The sequence below is a fragment of the Aspergillus aculeatinus genome, assembly GCF_003184765.1.
Source record: "Aspergillus aculeatinus CBS 121060 unplaced genomic scaffold BO66scaffold_15, whole genome shotgun sequence".
NCBI lineage: Eukaryota > Fungi > Ascomycota > Eurotiomycetes > Eurotiales > Aspergillaceae > Aspergillus > Aspergillus aculeatinus.
Window position 1 is genome coordinate 385,579 of NW_020291484.1, and position 18,454 is coordinate 404,032.

The 18,454-nt window shown below is 51.0% G+C and overlaps 8 protein-coding genes across 8 annotated transcripts; 4 read left to right on the top strand and 4 right to left on the bottom strand.

Annotated features, from left to right (window-relative positions):
• Positions 1-990: 990 nt before the first annotated feature.
• Positions 991-4,943, bottom strand: BO66DRAFT_419399 (RNA dependent RNA polymerase; the record flags this gene model as incomplete). The annotated part of the gene is made up of 3 exons (XM_025649811.1): positions 991-4,396; positions 4,430-4,675; positions 4,731-4,943. 3 exons carry the CDS (start codon positions 4,941-4,943, stop codon positions 1,088-1,090), a joined length of 3,768 nt encoding a protein of 1,255 aa, XP_025505600.1. The 3' UTR covers positions 991-1,087.
• Positions 4,944-5,361: 418 nt separating this feature from the next.
• On the top strand, positions 5,362-5,751 carry BO66DRAFT_48584 (uncharacterized protein). The gene has a single exon (XM_025653334.1). It carries the CDS (start codon positions 5,427-5,429, stop codon positions 5,700-5,702), a length of 276 nt encoding a protein of 91 aa, XP_025505601.1. The 5' UTR covers positions 5,362-5,426; the 3' UTR covers positions 5,703-5,751.
• On the bottom strand, positions 5,678-7,780 carry BO66DRAFT_390625 (putative amino acid permease). Its single transcript, XM_025647053.1, has 5 exons — positions 7,564-7,780; positions 7,452-7,509; positions 7,391-7,397; positions 7,186-7,343; positions 5,678-7,125 (listed from the first exon to the last, which is right to left on the bottom strand). The coding sequence occupies exons 1-5, from the start codon at positions 7,727-7,729 to the stop codon at positions 5,802-5,804; spliced, it is 1,713 nt and encodes a 570-aa protein (XP_025505602.1). The 5' UTR covers positions 7,730-7,780; the 3' UTR covers positions 5,678-5,801.
• A 248-nt stretch (positions 7,781-8,028) lies between these two features.
• Positions 8,029-9,834, bottom strand: BO66DRAFT_48596 (aromatic alcohol reductase). The gene is made up of 3 exons (XM_025653335.1): positions 9,507-9,834; positions 8,767-9,432; positions 8,029-8,708 (listed from the first exon to the last, which is right to left on the bottom strand). Exons 1-3 carry the CDS (start codon positions 9,591-9,593, stop codon positions 8,328-8,330), a joined length of 1,134 nt encoding a protein of 377 aa, XP_025505603.1. The 5' UTR covers positions 9,594-9,834; the 3' UTR covers positions 8,029-8,327.
• A 780-nt stretch (positions 9,835-10,614) lies between these two features.
• On the top strand, positions 10,615-10,879 carry BO66DRAFT_390628 (uncharacterized protein). Its single transcript, XM_025647054.1, has one exon. The coding sequence runs from the start codon at positions 10,675-10,677 to the stop codon at positions 10,855-10,857; it is 183 nt and encodes a 60-aa protein (XP_025505604.1). The 5' UTR covers positions 10,615-10,674; the 3' UTR covers positions 10,858-10,879.
• Positions 10,880-13,248: 2,369 nt separating this feature from the next.
• On the top strand, positions 13,249-13,887 carry BO66DRAFT_48647 (uncharacterized protein). The gene has a single exon (XM_025653337.1). It carries the CDS (start codon positions 13,468-13,470, stop codon positions 13,798-13,800), a length of 333 nt encoding a protein of 110 aa, XP_025505605.1. The 5' UTR covers positions 13,249-13,467; the 3' UTR covers positions 13,801-13,887.
• Positions 13,888-14,371: 484 nt separating this feature from the next.
• Positions 14,372-17,032, top strand: BO66DRAFT_448078 (putative MFS allantoate transporter; the record flags this gene model as incomplete). Its single annotated transcript, XM_025651730.1, has 11 exons — positions 14,372-15,071; positions 15,134-15,247; positions 15,300-15,333; positions 15,384-15,414; positions 15,478-15,744; positions 15,810-16,027; positions 16,086-16,174; positions 16,227-16,467; positions 16,542-16,635; positions 16,702-16,899; positions 17,014-17,032. Exons 1-11 carry the CDS (start codon positions 14,802-14,804, stop codon positions 17,030-17,032), a joined length of 1,575 nt encoding a protein of 524 aa, XP_025505606.1. The 5' UTR covers positions 14,372-14,801.
• A 238-nt stretch (positions 17,033-17,270) lies between these two features.
• Positions 17,271-18,423, bottom strand: BO66DRAFT_390632 (mitochondrial 54S ribosomal protein bL19m). Its single transcript, XM_025647055.1, has 3 exons — positions 18,148-18,423; positions 17,646-18,021; positions 17,271-17,564 (listed from the first exon to the last, which is right to left on the bottom strand). The coding sequence occupies exons 1-3, from the start codon at positions 18,347-18,349 to the stop codon at positions 17,459-17,461; spliced, it is 684 nt and encodes a 227-aa protein (XP_025505607.1). The 5' UTR covers positions 18,350-18,423; the 3' UTR covers positions 17,271-17,458.
• Positions 18,424-18,454: the final 31 nt, after the last annotated feature.

Genomic DNA, 18,454 nt, shown 5'->3' on the forward strand with positions numbered 1-18,454 from the left:
AATGTGCCTGCTTGGTTGGAAGGATGGAAGGATGCAGTGGATGAATTGCAGGTGCAAGACTCGACGGAGGGACTTTCACGTGCAAAGCAAGAGAAAAACGTAGGCGCGGCGGGCCAAAGAAGAGCCGAGACTGACTGGGCGTGGATTCGGCAGTCACGAAACTCGACTCATGAAACCCTTCAAGGTTGAACTCAGCTCTCACTCTCTCACTTCCTCAGTCACCCACTCAGATATTGATTCTTACTCGGGCTCCTATACTATTACACCATCTTACACTGCACTACAACATCAAAATGACCCTACCACACTACCATAATTTTGTGGGATGCTAAGTTGATGGTCGAGTCCCGTAAGTTACTGTATACATCCTATTGCCTCAGGCACATGCACATGCAAACAAGACTTGCTGGACTGGTTATGAAGTTACTGTTACTGGGTTTCTCCTCGCCCCCCTTCACATGCTGACCCGAGTCACAAGTCAGTTAGGTACTAACTTAGTAGTCAACTATGAGAACCTTAGTATCCGTACTCCGTAGTCTCTGGTCAATCCTGGTTGTTGTTTCGCCCGGGAGGAACAGCCGACGATTAGTCGAGAGTCAATGAGCGAGAGCGAGAGTTGATGAGCGAAAGCAGCTCGTGGAAGCTTCCGTTTCCAGTCAGATTGGACCAAATTGTACGACTTGACATGTGATTCCACCTGCCACCCAGTAATGCACCGTCCCACCGCCTGCCCGGTCTGATTCAAGTCCACTTCCACATGATTCATGATTCTTGGACTTTAGTCAGTGAGTGAGTTACTAGTCTAACTACGACTCAGCCAACCAAACCCCATGGCCAACTGGTCAGCCGAAGGCAAAACCAATAAGTCTCGTAGATCGTTGTTACTATCCAAACTATCTGGCCCAATGCCCTATCCCATTCTCTTTTCAGTTCTTTAGGATAGGATAGTTAGAGAACTCTATCCAAGAATCCAAAACTTCTACCAAGGGAGGCACATGCATGCAGCACGATAACCAAGAATGTACCCCACAGATGCATGAACTGAATTCCAGCCAATGAACCATGCTATCCGAAGCTGAAACCTCGCTCATTCCACCGACATTCCATCGTCCGGATCGTAGTATCCGCCCGCTGCTGTCGACGGCAGCCCGAAGTGCATCGCCTCGATGGCTTCGTGCCCTTCGTACTCGTCCTCGCCCGGCTCGGTGTCCTCTTCATCCATCGGGTCCCGGGACGTAAGCTGCGCGATGACCTTCTGGTTGACACGATAACAGGCAAGGATCTCATTCGTCACGGTCCGCGCCGGTAGGTTGCTCGCCTTCATCTGACAGAGCACCTCACCAAAGGCGTGCATGACGAAACCGGAATGGGGCCACCGCTGATACGTGCTGGAAGCTAGAAACCGAAGCCATTCGCCCGGACAGTGCTCCCATACCTGAATCAAAGGATGATCTCCTGACGGAGGCTCAATGGCTTGGGCTTCGTCAGCAGCTTCTAGAGCACGGACGGAAAAGGACTCTTGGCTCCTCTGCACGTGCTCGTTCCACTGCCCGTACAATGTCTTGAGCTTCTGGCCCACACCTTGCAGTGCTGTTTTCAGTCCCATGTCCTGTGCGGCTTGCTGATTGACATGAGCCCATACTCCCAACAGGTCTTCATCCCGGTTCTTGAAGGATTCATCCTCGGGAAATGCCTTCTCCAACTGTGCCAGAACCTTATCGCGCTCTTTGCGAGCCACCTCGAAGCGAAGAAAGTCAATAAGATTGGTCCTCTTGTATCTCCGTTGAGGATTTTTGTAGGCGGGCAGAGCACGAACTTGAGGACTGATCCTCTTTCGATATTGCATCCAAGATTGCTCAGACAGATGCACACCTCCCTTACGGCCGTCCACCAGATGACCCAGGAGACAAGCAAGCTCCGTGGCGTTGCGCGAATCGATCGATTCGTCATAGGCGATCTTTTCATGCTCCACAGTGCAGCGCCCTAAATTCGATAGAGTCAAATTGAACGTAAACGCGCTTTGAAGAAACTCGTCCATGGATTGAATATCCCTCATGGGTACGGAATGTTTCGTAAGACCAAAGTGCTCTGGAGAATATTCGACATCTGGGAGGTCCGAATTATAGAAATTGCGCACGATGTTCTGATCCCAGCAGATCCAGGGCGTGTCACCATCGTAGTCGCCGCCTGATAGCATATGCGCTAGCGGTACATTACCCACACTGGGAAACACAATGACATCCTTGAAGTGGCGAAGTTCTGGCTTCCACACAGCCTTCCGGCGCTGAATGTCAGAGGGTAGGTGGGCTGGAAGTCGGCCAACTAGAACTTCCATGCCATCTACTAGAGTATCTTCAAATTGACCTTCGCCATCGCGCCAATTGGTGGAGAATCCAAAGTGTACCTCGTCTTCTTTGAGAATCCCATAAGGATCTGCAATGCAGAAGGCATAAGTCGAAAGAGGGACCTCTATATGTAATTCATCCACATATCGAGTGAGCAGGTCTCTGAGACATCTCCCCAGTCGTTTGCGAAGCGGATAGAAGCTTCGAGGTCCAAACCCTGCTTCAGTGAGCCGTATTATCGACTCTGCATCGTTCGCTGTCCACTGCTCCAGGCGTTTGACTTTGTGTGACATCAGCCCGGAGCCGTCATCCGCGGAAGGCCGGATTTTCTGGATAAGACTGCGACAAAGGATAGCACTATCGGACTGAAGTACCTGTACAAACTCCTTATACACCGCTTGAATGCCTTGCCGGGTGAGGTCGCCGATATGTTCCCTCACGTGTCCGCCATGCTCGAGGATTGCCAAGAGTTGAATATTCAAATCGACCGGATGCAACGGCTTGGACCATTTCACAACCTCGAAGGTCAACTGCTCGTTGTCAACAGGCTCTTGCCAGGTTTGGGGATGCGGATAGATTTTCAGCTGCGAGTCGGAAATCTGAATCCACATGTCGTCATTACACTCAGCTGATAACTGTGATTGATGTCGATCAACCATCCACAACCCTTTGGCTCCCGCAAATCGACCCTGAAAGGCACTAGGGGTTATTCCTGCAATCCCCAGCATGTCGCAGATGTGGCTGGCCATCTTCCTTGACATCAGGGCGCACCCATCATTCATCACCGGACGGCCTGGGAGGTCCGGCAGCGACAGAATCTGCGATGGTCGCAGCACCACCGTTGCATAAGTCTTGGAAAGACCCAATGATAACCTCTGGAAGAGCTTGCAGTTCGACTGGCCGAGATTGGCTTCTGAAGGCATGTGCCATTCAATAAGTTCTTCTAAATCCATCGGCGTGCGGTTCGTACTGTCCTGGTTTGGGAGAGGTGGGGACGAAGGTACTCTCACCCTGTGGTCAAAATCAATGCCGTCGACAGCAAATAAATCTACTCGAAATTTCGGTTCCGACTTAATCTTACGCTTTGACTTCACTTCCTCCACAAAGAACGGCCTCCATTCCCTACCGAGGCACCGATGCACCCGTTGCGTTAACCAGAGAGCTAAGCTTTCTCGCAAGAGAGTAGGATTTTTGGGTATTCGGAGATGAGGTGGCGGCCGCGCCGGGGCAGGCATCGTCAGGCTGAGAAAGCGATCCGATCCAAAGCGTCGATGAAAGCGGCAGGTTCGTTCTGTCTTCAGAGGATTCAATTTCAACTTCAAAATACCGCGTTCGGACCCAGTGCACCACTCCATGTCCCCTGTGAAGACGACCACCTCGGAATGCTTATCTGTTTTGAAATCACCCGTAGCGGCTTCCCACGCCTTGCGAGTTGGCTTCTCTGGAAGTGGCTTGCCGTCTCGCTGGTTATGACGCGCTATCCATTTCCAATAGTCGTCCAGAGTTCTGAATGAGATGGTGTCACCAACGAGCATGCGGCTTAAAGGTACATTCCACGCTCTGCCTATCCTTTCTAGCTCATATCGATAGCGAAGTGGAGTCGACTTTGAGAAAGTCTGCTCGTAAGTGAAAGGTCCGTTTTCAATGAGTTCTGCCATGATTTGTCCGTCGTCGATGTACTGAGACTCCTGAGTTATTGAACCTGAAACCCGGCTTTGCTGCTCAAACGTCGTTCTCATCTCCTGACTGAGCATATGCCCTACCACCGAGTCTTCGTACAGTGACTCGTCCTCCGGCATGGGCTCGGCGACATCAGTGGTAGTTGAGAGAAAGGACGTGTTATATGAGACCTTGTGCGAAGCGAAAAAGTCAGAGGATGAGGCAGTAGTTGTTGCGAAGCTGACATTCAGACCGGTCTGGGCAGCAGGTACAGCGTCGTATCGCCGGTACTTGTCAGGTGCGGTCAGTCTCTCTACGAACTTGGAAGGCTTTCCCGAGTCAGGGCGGCGAGGGCTCTGGAAGAGGTTTGTAGGGAAAGTCGCGATCGTTGACTGCCGATGGCTACCTTGATTAGAGTATCCGACAACATGGGAACGACCGTTTGTCTCCAATGGGGAAACTGATCTTGCAGGTTCTTTGACCGGAGAGCTCGGCGCAGTATGAAACTCGTCCTCGTCGGCCGAAAGTCTTCTCTTCAATGACTTAGGTGTTAGATCTTCAGGCTCCGCCGAAAGTTGCTCCATCAAACGGTTGGCCGGAAAGGAGCCTTTGGTCATTAGGTAGAGCTCATCGTCGATCAATCGCAACAGGTATCCCATTCGCTCTTCCCTCTTCCCTTTCATGACCTGAATGCGAGCGGGATGGATGAAGTGGTCGAGACGAAACCCATTCGTGGAAATCTTCGAGGACTCGATACAAAGGGCCTTTGAAGTAGAGCCGCTTGAGACCGCCATAGCACCTCCATGCCGGTGTTTTGTTGTCACCGCCAGGGGAGTAGATGCGGGGATTGGGGATTTCCAGCGAGAATTTCTCGTTGATCTCGTCTATGAGTTGGATCAATTCTTGCCCGCTTCGGCTCGGAGTGATAGGGAAGCCCATGTTTGTCAAAGCCCGGGGATTGCACAATCCAGTATCGATCGACCTCGGAGCTGTCAGTTGTGCGGGTACACCAATTGGGAAACTTGGTTCTCCACAAGACGACGGATAACCACTGATCCAGGGGATGGTAAACAATCGAGTCGGCGACCCGCGCCAGACACCTTCCTCGACTCTCGCCTTTGATCAGTCGGAGGTAGATCCAAGCATTGAGAAAAAACTGGCGTTAGAGCAGTTAGGGTCTTGAGAAGAATTGAGGGAAGCAACGTAAAAGCGGGAAAGAAGAGAGGGAAATTGGTTGTGGGTGAAGAAGCAAACCAAACAAGAAGATCGGGTCGGGTGGTTGAATTGAAGCTAAAGAAAGAAAGATTGACTGACAGCTTCAACCCCTCCACTTACTTGCCCTCCACTTGCCCTCCACCTGCCCCTCTCGAGCGAATCAAATCGACCTCTTGACGCCGGTCACCTCGACAAGTCATTCCTACCATGCACTGCGGGCAGTTACATCCACATAAAACTCACATATCTCGATATGTTTGCTTTTTCATGCTGCTGCGCGACCTCCTTGGTTATCCCTCGAGTGCCGTAATCAGACACCAGCATGCGGCAGTCCGATGCCACGCTCCAGGTCAGTACTATCACATAAGATTCGGACGAAATGAAGATCCATTGATGAATTTTTTTTGTTTTTCCTTCCCCCTTTTTTTACTATTTATGTTTGAATCAGATATCTGGACGGGAAATAAAATGTCTAGCGTGTAAGCAAGCTTTCATAGCACGTACATGTACTGTACCCGACCCACAAACCACGCGACCAAGCGCAGAGCAATCCCTCCCCAGCTCAAGTATTCCTTCGCCCAGTCACAATACCCACCAGATTATGCTTCGGCGCATGCGGGCTGATTCTGAGTCTGGATAGACTTGATCAGGTCGTCCCTGCGTCGAAAGAGTACGACCTGCTTTTAACGAACTTTGCTCAGCCTTGAGGGATCTCATGTCAACACTCTCAGGTTGCACCGAGTGGCTCCTGGTAGCAAGCTTGTATCCCACGGCAAGTATAGCATATAGTGGGATTCCCACATAAGATGTGATGAAAGTCACATAGTCAAACCCCCGTGGGTAAGCATCACGGCTTGTAAGGTCAAATACTCGAATCACCGAGAAAAAGATACATGCCACTAAGGCGACCCAGGAGCCGAGCACCCCGAATGGTGCCCGGAAGATCAGATCCTCGTCGGCGATCTTCTGTACTTTTCGAACTCGCACGAATGAGATATGAACCACCAGGATGGAGGCCCACGTCAGTATGCTAAACATTGAAACCAGGTTGACATGGTTGTTGAAGAGTTTCTGAGAGCGGCTAAAGGCATTCAGATATGCCGTGCATCCTATGAGGGCGCACACACCCAAGGCATATATTGGAACTCCCCGATCATTGGTTCGACAGAGGAAAGCAGGAGCATGTCGATCTACAGAAAGCTCATATAGTGTTCTTGTCGCCAAATAGAGGGCTTGGCTGGCGGCAGAAATAACACAGACCAGTAGAAAGGCGTTCAAAATATGTGGCAACTTTGACCAGCCAGTATACTGTGCGATCGTCACAAAAGCTGATGCCGGCCGGGGCTTGTCCGGGGATTGGCCTAAGGCCAAGACGTGGGTACCAGAGGGAACCAGTATCCCCAATAGAGCCACATTGACGATATTGAAGGCCAAGATGCGGTAGCAGTTGGACTCGATGGCCTGTCCTGCAGCTTCCCTGGGATTATGCGTGCGCAATATAGTTATGCCCATGAGCTCACTTCCGAGATAGGCAAATGTAGCAGAAGGAACTGTTCGAAAGACCGCGCGAAGTATGCCCGTTGCTTCTTTGTTCGAGTGCTGCGCAAACGCACCTGGATAGCTCCAGTAACGAAAGCCTTTCTTATCATGATCAGGGCCGCCACCGAAAGCCAGGACGACACAGAGACAGACTAGGCCGAACATCACAATGATCTTCATGCAGGAGAGGCAAAGCTCGTATTTGTCGAAATACTGGCTACATTTCGAGTTCGCAACGATGATTGTCGCGAGAAAGAACGTGATCCAAAAGATCGAATATCCTTTCTCATCACCTTGCCAGTAGGCTATCAGCAATTCTCCCGCTGCGAATTGGTTGGGGATCACAACCATGAATTTCAGCCAATAACTGTCTGGATTAGACCATGCCATATAAGGTAGCGAGGTTCTATGGGGTACGCTGACTCACATCCATCCTAATGTGAACCCAAGCGCCGGATCACAGAATCGAGACGCATTCTCGGCCATTGATGGTTCTGTGGACCAAGAAGCGACCTCACCCAGAGCACACAGAACCAGATAGACAATGAACCCAACAAATGTGTACGAAATAAGTATAGAAGCAGGCTTTGGTGGTTAGTGTGTATCGATCACGAAAACTTCAGGGTACTCACCCCAGCGCTGTGGTCTCTGGTCAGCATCGAAGTGAGGAATGGAAGAAGTTGGTGCTCTTACTGTGAAAGCGCACGGCCTGCACAAATCATGAGGCCAGTATTGATCGCTCCTCCAATAGCTATTGCTAAGATAAGTAAGGCATAGAGGTTAAGTTCGGCAGACGAATGCGCACCGAGTAGATTGACTTGACGCGGGCTTAAAGCTCCATAGACAGGAATCACGGGCCGCATGCGCGGATGGAAGGAAGGCTGTATTGAACGAATTGAAGGGATGTCGCCTTCAATCGTTGTTGGGACACTATCATGATCTCGATCGTTGTCGCATTTTCCCGTAGCCATCGCTACCCATACAGAACGGATGCGTTGCCTCCGGAGAAATCAAAATTCGAGTGCCTGGGGATGCGCCTGGATTCTTTATTCTTTGAATTTCAAAAAGTTGAGCTGGACTTGACAAGGAAAAGAAAATTGTGTAGTTGCCTGACTCAGATGGGATGATTTGCACTTGCCGTCCATGTTGTCACCACTGGCGATTTGGTTACGTAGTACCAGACGCAAGAATGATGGATAAAATTGAATTTTTGATATCTTTCCAGTGACCGTGAGACCTGTCACCGACACTGGGTGATTGGAGAAAACCCCCGAAGTACATTGGTATATAAACGTGGTGGTGACGTAATCATACTCATCCACTCGAGACAGTCATAAGCCATCAATAGGTACACGAACGCCTGTCTAGAAACCCCCGGGAACAAAAGAAGACCCATGAGAAGGTAAAAGCAAAGAGAAACAACAAGGGAGGGAGGGCTGCCATTGTATGCTGTGGTATCCACTATTTCAAGTGACACCGTACACACGATCATAATCGAAGCAGCACGAAGGTGGAGGCGCATCTAGCGCCGACTCGTGTTTCTTCCTAACAAGGGACCGAGGTCGTCGTTCATCGAGACATGTACAGAGAATCGCTCGATTCAGTACGAGGGAAGATCCGAGTGTAGAGAGAGTCGCTAGATTCCGATCGAGGGAAGAAGCGTTGCTGAGCCTTGGAAATGGTGCGGTCGGTATACACACCCTTGGCGGCACCCCTTACGACGGTTTCCAGGTACTCCCTGAAGTCGGTAGGCGTGAAGTCGGGGTACAGTTCCTTGGAAGTCACATAACCCAAGTATTTGGCATATTCCGGCGTGTTGTCGCCCCGTAGACCCCAAGATAGTTGATACTCGGCGAGATATCTAGGAATGAACTTGATGGGGTCGAACGGATAGGTTTCGCTAGATTGGCGGGCTGCGAGCACTCGGGTGTAGATGGTCTCTTCGGGAATCTGAGTGATTATGACGTCAGTCGATGTCGTGGCACGAGAAGTGCTAAAGAACACTTACATAGTTCCTTTGAATCTTCTCCTCACTAATCTCCTCCAAAAGATCGTAGATCTCGTTCTGAGTCTTGACCTCGTTGTACGCCAATACCATTTTGTTCAGTGTCCGGTCATCGGTAATGATCTTGGCAACATAGCGACCGATATCCCGCAAATCCGTCAAAGCAATGGGCGAGTTTCCGTCAGCAACGATCTCGTTGTTAGCTGAAGTCATGGCATAATCGATGCGACCAGACTCGAGGCGGGGGTAAGAGAACTGGTACCACCAGCCGACATCGATGATAGTGTAGGGTAGTCGGAGCTGCTTGATGTGGTTGTAGACCGTCTCTTTCTGTGTGGAAGGGTTAATCGAGAAGGTAAGATTCGGATGAGCCAGCCAGCATACCTCGTCTCTCAGCCACATGATACCGCCAGGCGGGGCTACTGTGATGAAACCGCAGGGAACAAATCGCTGTACACCGGCATTCTTCGCAGCTTTGGCGAGAGGGATCTGATCCTGTTGTTCTGAAGGGCCGACACAACTGATGACGACATCGATTCCGGTGAGGACGTCGGCGAGCGACTCCTCGGGACCCTTGAGATCACCCTTGCGAATCTGAACACCCCGTTCTTGCAGGGCGACGATGGCAGGCTTCTGGGCCGAGCGAGGGCGAACAAGAGCATGGACTTCCTGTAAGGGCGAGAGGCACGCAATTAGAACCAGGGTCGGAAGCATAAGGCAGGTGATGAACGTGGACAGCATACGAAGTTAGGCTGTTCGAGCAATCCATTCGCAATGGAACCACCAGTTTCACCAGCTGCTCCGACGAGCAGGACCTTAGTTCGAGACATGGTGAATAAGGCGAGTGGCGATTAATCTAGGGAAATTTGGAGGTCGACGGGGGAGATGTGGTACTGGTGATAATGGTAGTAGTAGTGTCCGAGATAGTATAGGGATGGTTGTACGGCTAGTTAGGAGATGGAGGGAAGGCAGGTTTATGAGGAAGGGAAAAGGAACCTGGAAGAGATTCCCAGTTTGGTTCCTTGCTTATGTATTTCAAGCGAAGCGTTGACGTTTTCCCAGCGGAATGGAGGAGGGTCAGTCGACATTATAAAGGCGGGCGTCCCACTTCTGAGGATGGCCACTGGCACTACTGGTAAGTCTACCCACTTTTCGTCTTATCCAGAAGTGGTCAGCAGTGGGTCGATTGTGGGTGTTTAACTCCCTAACTACGAAATGCGGCCCCCCTCCCCTCCCTTAAAGGTGCATGTAATGACCTGGGGACGGAGGGGAAAGGACCGGATGCTATTTTGGAGAAGCAGCCTTTCTACAGTAAATGTTCTACTGTACAGTACCTAACCAGCAGCCTTTTTTTTTTGGTGGGTGGTTGCTGCATGTTTTATCAGATGCTTTTCTTTATTATTTCATTTTTTTTTCTGTGATTAACACGATTTAAATGTGGTGTTCTCCCGCAGTAGCTAGTTCATTAACAGTTAGTTGACTAGGCAAATGGGCTTGTAGCCTTAGTCAGAACGAGAGAGAGAGAGAGAGAGAGAGAAGGCACTGCAGGCAAGCAAGCCCTCTAGGCTGAGCAGGTCGCACCACGCACTGGGCAGACAAACAGAGAGACGGGCAGAGAACGTGTGAACTCGCCGCTGCGGCTCACAGTCAGTGGCTCGCTCGGGGGGAGTTACACCTATTTTGGTCATTACGTCACTTCACCTTACCTACTCCGTAGTTACTCCATAACTGGCTACGGCTTCCCGGGCAGGGGACTTTGCCCAGGGCTGGCTGACTGGTGACGATAACTGGGGTTTTCCGGCTGGGCTACGTATTGGGTTGGTCTCACTTCTAGTTTCTCTTCCCTCCCTCCCTTTTTTTTCCCTCTCTTTTCCAGTAATGATTCAGTGCGTTCATCATTATTCCACCACCATGGGAACCATCCATCGCGAACGGTTACACCTCTTCCACTCTCTCACTCCCACTAAAGACCACGTAGTCGTTTCTAGCCTCCCCGTTGAGACCATCACATTCTCGACCATTTACCTAGCCTACTCAATAGTTCCCAGCACGTTCCTCTCATATGAGTTCATTTCCCTATTCAACCGCGCATAATGCGGGGAGAGAAGAATCTTTCGTCCTCTTCCCCCCCTCTCCCCCTCCCCCCAAAAAAGACCCCAGCTTTAAAGAACGCAGGAAATGGCAACTCGTCCAATGGCCGAAATCCCCCACGTCAGAGATCTTCGGATCTGCGTGGCGGATTCTGTTTTCATGGCCTTCTGCAACCCTTTGAACATGACGACATGCCCAGTGCCCGTCCTGTTGTTACCTTGAGGACATTTCTGGGTCAACCAATGGTTCCATGGTTGAACACCTCGGTCTTCTGGAAGACTGCGATAGAACCTAGTCAATCGAATCCAAATGCCATTAGGACTGCTGTAGCTGTGATTCTCGGTTGGGAATAATGCAGTCGTTGGCTGCCAGTGTATTTGTGCTCCGCAATAATGGGTTGTCAATCTCAATCTCGTCTGATCCTCGATCGGGTATGCACTGAGTACTATAGGCACTTATAACTACCTAGTAGTTCATGGGCCATTTGCATTCGAGGGTATTCTGTTTTCGAATCAACATCGAGTGAGACATCGCATAAACTCTCGTCTTCGGTGCAAGGGTTTCAATCTGTCATAAAGCAACGATAATCACCCTATAGTCTATTCACATGGCTCAGATGGATATGAATTGTGTCGGCATAACAGGGGTGGGTTGCAAAGCCCTTTATGGTTCTTCGGCTGTCAAGCACACCAGCCTTTCCGTCTCCCCATGCCCGTGGCCTCCATCCATGCCCCAATCTAATGGCGCTAGTGCTTCAATTCCCAAGCAGACTTTTGCCGGAGTCAATGGCGCAAGCACTTCATTAAAATGTAGGATGGATACTACTTGTCCTCGATGGTCTATAAATGAATCTCCCAAGGTAAGTTGTGCGAAGCGAAGGCTCAGAGACACAAGCACCATGTTGCTCGGATGTCCATATCAAAACGACCATGCCTGGCTAGTGGTGGCACTAATGCAGCAATACTCCGATACTCAGCCAATGGGCCGGAACAAGGCGAGACGGATCCCTACCTCGAAAATAAATCGCACTGGACTAGCCGCGATCAAGCACGGCGAAGGATCGGGATCAATTCTTTACTGAAGACTCTCAGACAGTCCGGAGTCCCTGAACTCTCTGCCCCCTCAGTGTATCGTGACTCCGGGGAGGAGCCGTCGCAGGTGGTTTGCTGGAGCATGTGAGAATCCCACCACCACCAACACCACCACCACCCATCACCTATTCTTTCGATCTGCAGGCCCATGACGGCGCCTTGGGCCAATTGTAGGTTACTCCACCCGCACACCAAATGCAAGCCTGCAGCCGGGGTACAGTAGTAGTCGTTCTAGTCTTGCAGATGGACGAAAGTCGGTGTGTGACCAGTGATCGAGTCAACCGTTGTTTGACCCTCGGGTACTGGAGGGGAGGGAGCGAGCGAGCGGACGGCAGAGCTCCGGAATGCATGATGCCGCTAGGCGGGAGGGGGAGAAGGGGGGGCTTAGGCTGACGGTGTGCAGTAGGCAATTCTCTTAGGGGCGCTTACGCTGGGGGCGGGCGGACTTGGCCGTCGTCCTCTCTCAAACGGTGGGGGAGTAAGGTTACCTAGTTACCTACTCCGATTGTATTTATCGCCCGCCCCTTACAATCTGCACCATCGATACAGGATTGAGAGATGGCAGGGACTGGGAGGGAATCAATTCGTTCTATTGACCGGGGCGAACCTTCCTATCATTATCCGCAGTGTCGTCAAAAAGTACTCCGTACTGCGCCTCAATTCTGAGATGTCACAACCGTGTTTCAACGCCGTGTTTCAGGAAAGAATTGCGCGTACCACGATCCCGAGTCGTCAGGATTCGCTCTGAAGCTGCCATGACACCTCAATTGAACCAGAGCTAGTATGACAGTTTATACTTCTGTCCAGTGTTGTCGCCTAGCTCCACGAAGTCTTGTAATTGATTCATTCCGGAGCACGGCAATTCATACCCCTCTTTGTTGAGCAGATCGAGTTGTGCCTCATTATCTGACTCTCGGACATCATGGTCGGCAAGTCTAACATGATCCACACGCTGCTATGGTCATCTATATTGTGGTATAATGGGCTCGCATCAACCTCGCACCGCTCAAGGTCATCCCCATTGGCGGCTGCTCCATCCGTACTGCAGACTCTGCGTACCGATGCCCCGGTCAGCGTCGACTGAGCGCGAAAACTGGGAATAATGTATCACTCGTGACCCTGCTTCCCGAGGAACTGAGCCTTGAACAGGGTATCTAGTCAACGAGCACCCTGGGTCAGATACGCAAGTACTTATGAGTCATCTCAAGCGCCTCCCACGAGGGCCATGCATCAATGTGGCATATCGAACTGCAGACGGAAACACATGGATCACCCCATACTGTGCATCGTGGCCCGATCAACACCTAGTGATCCAAAAAAGCTAATCACTGCAGGTAGCCAATACCGTGCTAGTCCTCGAGGGAGCTCAAGATAGCCCGCACTTGGCGATCAGTGCCATTTTCTTAGCTTGTATATTCATAGATGGGTTTTCAAGTCACGGAGCCAACTTCGGGCTCTACCTGTGGGGGATCTTCCTAGACTCAGGCTGGGATAGTCTATTTAGAGTTTGACTCCTCAACTCATGTCCCGAGAATTGTGGCTGTATAAAGGCACCGGGACCCTCCCTAGATCTGCACGCCCATTTGGACTGGATTTAGCTTGCCATGTGTGGTGGCGAGGGAGAGTCGTCTGCATCTTACTAGGCTTGCTCCTATACTGGACTGTAAGACGCAGTTATCAGACTCAAAGGCCGCAAGATCAAGTTCATTTGACAGTGAATCGATCACCGACGAGCAGCAAGACTTTGGATGTTGCTTGTGTGGTTACTTCCGTCTCCATCCCCTGGAAGAACTCTTTTACGATTCCAGCCTTCTTTCTGACCAGTGCAATCCTCCCATGTTGTAGAAGATACTAGCATATTCAATACATCAATACAGTGGCCTTGTCACTGTACTGGTATGTTCTATCTTGTCAGCTTGGGAAGACGTGCACGGATTGTCCAGAGAAAGAGTGAATCCCAGGTTGTGGGCCATAACCTCGTCTGGTAATTCAGTCCAAAGCCCTTCTCTCGAGTACCTCTCATAATCCCTCAACCTGAGTCTTGAGCTTTGGGTGTGGCAGCTTCCACACTTGTAAAAGAATATCTTCTGGGAAGTAATGAAGCTGGACTTTGTATATTGGTTGTCCACAGCAAGTCAGAATGCAGCACAGGAGAATCTAAAGATAGAAAAACCAACTGCTTGGAGCAGTCTTGACGACTGCTAGCATGCTTCCAAGGTAGCTTACTTATACCGAGGGAGGAGGCGAGATGAAAAACCACCAGCTGGGCTGGAATTACCCCAGATTTGCCCACCCCCACGCGGGGTCGTTCTTCTCTACTTCCCCGCATTGCTACTTCATTCACCGTCTCGAGGATCCCAGCATACAGCCAGCATTGTTCTTCTTCTCCTGGAATCAGCTGCCATTCTCAAGTCTGTCAGCTCCTACACATCATCATGCCATGCTCGGCTTTACTCCGAGATCTATTTCCCACGTATCAAAGCCATGCTGCGGATGGCTACCTACTGAGTCTCCAGACGGAGAATGACCGAGGTGCAAAAGTTAATGCTCATGGATGATGCACTATCTCTGTGCGGATTGGATGATAAGCTGAAGAACGCATATCTCCGCACAACTGACAGGACCAATACCCCCACGTTCGATGAACGACCATCCAATCACCAAGGTATCAGGTTCTGAGCAAAGTTTGTGAGACGGGAGATAGAGCTCACTATAGCTCTAGGCATGGTATGAGACTCATCCACCAGGCCTTTTATAGGGACCCAGACATCTCTTCCTTTTCCTTCGTCACACCTCGGCTATTACTCTTGAAGCTCTCTTCAGCCTACGGAACAACCACAAACACCCAATTCAAATATGGGCAGTAAAGCCCAGACCGAACCCAGTTCCGTCCATACAGAGAACATCGCCGATCTACCTTCAGATACACATGATGAGAATCATTTCCAGCCGGGGTGGAAGCCGGGGACGCCGCCGGATGGGGACACTGCCATGGCTCTCTTCAACGACCCGGATGCCCTTCATGAAGAGATTGACCCCGTAGAGGCAAGGAAGTTGCTTTGGAAGATCGACTTGATGATTCTTCCTTACCTGGCCGTTTGCTATGCATTCTTCTACATTGATAAGGTGCGCACGGCCCATTTATGCTTCATCGGAGGTTGCCTATTGCTCATCGATGCGGCATTCAGACCACACTCAGTTATGCGGCTATCTTCGGTATCCAGGAGGACCTGAATCTCCATGGCACACAGTACAGCTGGCTGTCGAGTGTATTCTACTTCGGATTTCTTGCATGGGCCTTTGTGAGTCTGGACCTCCTCGGAACATTGATGGCTCATGCTAATGTCCGACAAGCCGACCAATTTTCTTATGCAACGCTTACCTATAGGTAAGACGGCATTTCTTCAGCTGGAATCAAGAGCTGATCATGTTGCGTAGGAAAATATCTTGGTGCAAACATTTTCATGTGGTAAGCCAACTTTCACGTCATCCATCCTGCCGATGCGGCTCACAGCTAACGTTCTCGACAAAGGGGAGTCTTTCTCATCATCCAAGCCGCTTGTCATAATTTCGCCACTCTTGCTGTCTTGCGAGCCTTGGGAGGCGCAGCTGAAGCTTGTGCCGACCCAGCTTTTATGCTTATAACGAGCATGTGGTACACGAGACGCGAGCAGCCGGTACGAATCGGACTTTGGTATACGGCCAACGGTCTTGGAATCGCCCTGGGTGGTCTACTGGGCTATGGGATAGGGCATATCAGAGGAGCGCTTCCTTCGTGGAAGTACGAGTTCATTGTCATGTAAGAGAGGACTGATTGTTGCTAAGTACCATTTTGCATATGCTGACTGGACATGTGCACCGCAGTGGCTGTCTCTGCTCAACGTGGGGTTTAGTGATGTTCTTCTTGCTTCCTGACTCGCCCGTGACAGCGCCTCTGCTTAGCAAACGAGAGCGTCGCATTGCAGTCGAGCGACTTCGAGAAAACCAGACTGGTGTTGAGAACAAGCACATCAAACTGCACCAAATTCGAGAAGCCTTCCTAGACTACAAACTATACTTCTTCTTCGCCTTGGGCTTAGTCTGTGAGGTTCCCCCCCCCTCGACCGTCTCAACCGTGGCTGACCAGTGCCATCTGTGCAGGCAATATACCAAATGGTGGAATTTCCAATTTTGGAACCCTTATCATCAAAGGCTTTGGGTTCTCTACTCTCGTTACGACCCTCATGCAGGTATACATACTCCCCTTCTTTTGAAAGAGAGATCATGTTGCTCACTATTTAGATCCCCTACGGAGTCTTGATTGCCCTATCGATCTTGACATGTGTCTATCTCAATGACCGGTTCCAGAACAGACGCTGCCTCTTCATTGTTATCTTCCTGTTACCAAACATAGCCGGAGCCTTTGGTCTTCGTTTTGTGCCCCAAGATCAGAAAGTTGGTCGCTTGATCTGTTACTATTTGACGGGGCCATACAATGCAGCATTCGTCTTGGTCCTCAGCATGCAAATCGCGAACACAGCGGGTGCGTACCCTGCTTGCAACGTCTAATCTTCAAGACTCCCCAAACATAGGCTCATGGCTGATGAACCTGAACAGGCCACACAAAGAAAGTCGTCACCAACGCCGTGCTGTTCCTGGGCTACTGCACCGGCAACATCGCAGGTCCGTTCTTCTACAAGACGAACCAAGCGTAAGTTCGCTCTGCACACCACACACAAGACCAATCCAAACTCACCTTGAACACACGTCGATATAGCCCAACCTACGAGCTCGGAATCTGGTCCATGATCGTCTGTCACCTGCTCGAGGTTGTCCTCATCACCACCCTGGGTTTCCTGCTTCGCTGGGAGAACCAGCGCCGCGACCGGATCCAGTCTCAGACCGAGGGAGGCTTGGAAGGTAGAGATCTCGACTCGACGGCTTTCTTGGACTTGACGGATCGGGAGAATTTGAAGTACGTCCTGCCGCTTCGTGTTTTCCTGCATTTCTCCTGGAAGACCTGCCCTTTTTCCTTTCTTTTCTTAAATGCTCTTCCTTTGATGATTGTCCTCTGCTAATATGGAATCAGCTTTCGGTACATATACTAGATGACAGGGAGACGGCGCTTGGGTTGGAAGGTAGTGTAGTGTGCTTCGCAAGCCCTGCGTTGTGCCTTAGATATGCTCACTGCTATATGCTCAATGCAGACGACCGTATCCGAAACGTATGCAGGTGCATCGTGAAAACAGCACCTGCAAAGTCCCCCATCCTAGACCAGGACACCTCTCATGCTGCGTAAACCTGAAGAGAAAAAGAAAAAAAAAAAAAAAAAAACCAAGAGGAAATCCCAGATCTTTTGATTTGAACTGTATCCGAGACAGAAATGCAAACAATAAAAACACCCGGACCTAAGATCCAATATACACATGCTAGTTAACATAAAAATACATTCGCCCCAAACCATGCCCGTTGTCGCAACCTCGAGAGCGTCCGAGTCATCAAGCCCACCCCAACAGCAGTTGGAACCGCAACAATCACCGCTTCCGGTTGCCACCCATCTTCGCACCAGTAAGCGCTCTCTTCTGTCTAAGGTAGTTGGCGACCAGATTCTCCACACTGCCCATATCATGTCTAGGCTGTCTGTTGTGCCGCGAAAAAGAAGATCGAAATTAGCATTCCCACACCACAAACCTTCCCCAAGAGAAAGGAAGAATAACGCACCTGAGGTAATACAACCGCGCTCTACGCTTCCGCTTCTGCGTGCGCTGCACGATCTCCACGCTCTCGACGTTCGGCGAAAACACCTTGACGGACATCTCGACGCCGACGCGCGTCAGCTGGTTGCGCATCAGCACCGAGGTGTCGGCGCCGCGCAGCTTAATGCTCAGCACCACGCCGGCGAACGGGTCGCCGTTCTTGAACGTCACGCGGATGATGTCGCCGGGCTTGACGCTGCGCGCGTGACGCCGGTAGTCGAACAGCTCGCGCCGCTTGCCCGACGGGTCCAGCTTCTGCAGTTGCGTCTGCGCGATGAAGTCGATCGGGTCCTTGCACTTGGGCTGCGCCGGGGGCGGGTAGATCTTTATCTTCTTGGGGGCTATTTGGTTGTTGTTAGCATTGGGGATTTTTGTTTGGGAGGTGTGTGTCATTCCCCGCTAGCTAGCCAGCTAACCAGCGGGGAGCGGTTTGGTGGACAACAGGTAGGTGTAGGCAAAGACCGTACCGAGATCAGGTCGGAAGCGCTTCGGTATTTGATCGTGGAATTGTTCGGGCAATTCCTTGGGGAAGGGGATCGGGGCTGGTTTGGCGGACCAAGCGGTCGTGAGCATGCGGCGGCCGGTGGTGTTGACGGGCGTTACCCGGGGCTTGGTGAGAAGCGACCGGAAGCAGCCCAGCTGCTGCAGGATCGAGGAGGAGTTCGCCATGGCGAGATGTGCGAACTTTGCAGCCGTTCTTTGCTGGGAATTCGGGGGAAGAGATCGAACTGGTAGGGTCGACGGAAACACAACTTGATGCTGAATCGGAGAGAG

Bases quoted from the DNA above. Each gene is read 5' to 3' on its own strand.
- BO66DRAFT_390632 (XM_025647055.1), bottom strand. From the start codon at position 18,349: ATGGCGAACTCCTCCTCGATCCTGCAGCAGCTGGGCTGCTTCCGGTCG. The intron at 18,022-18,147 runs GTACGGTCTTTG...ACAACCAAATAG, and splicing joins GCGCTTCCGACCTGATCTCG to CCCCCAAGAAGATAAAGATC. The intron at 17,565-17,645 runs GTGCGTTATTCT...GCGGCACAACAG, and splicing joins GCGCGGTTGTATTACCTCAG to ACAGCCTAGACATGATATGG.
- BO66DRAFT_48584 (XM_025653334.1), top strand. From the start codon at position 5,427: ATGCACTGCGGGCAGTTACATCCACATAAAACTCACATATCTCGATAT.
- BO66DRAFT_48647 (XM_025653337.1), top strand. From the start codon at position 13,468: ATGTCCCGAGAATTGTGGCTGTATAAAGGCACCGGGACCCTCCCTAGA.
- BO66DRAFT_390628 (XM_025647054.1), top strand. From the start codon at position 10,675: ATGGGAACCATCCATCGCGAACGGTTACACCTCTTCCACTCTCTCACT.
- BO66DRAFT_390625 (XM_025647053.1), bottom strand. From the start codon at position 7,729: ATGGCTACGGGAAAATGCGACAACGATCGAGATCATGATAGTGTCCCA. The intron at 7,510-7,563 runs GTGCGCATTCGT...TCTTAGCAATAG, and splicing joins GCGTCAAGTCAATCTACTCG to CTATTGGAGGAGCGATCAAT. The intron at 7,126-7,185 runs GTGAGTCAGCGT...TAATCCAGACAG, and splicing joins GGGTTCACATTAGGATGGAT to TTATTGGCTGAAATTCATGG.
- BO66DRAFT_48596 (XM_025653335.1), bottom strand. From the start codon at position 9,593: ATGTCTCGAACTAAGGTCCTGCTCGTCGGAGCAGCTGGTGAAACTGGT. The intron at 9,433-9,506 runs GTATGCTGTCCA...TCGCCCTTACAG, and splicing joins TGCTCGAACAGCCTAACTTC to GAAGTCCATGCTCTTGTTCG. The intron at 8,709-8,766 runs GTAAGTGTTCTT...ATAATCACTCAG, and splicing joins AGAAGATTCAAAGGAACTAT to ATTCCCGAAGAGACCATCTA.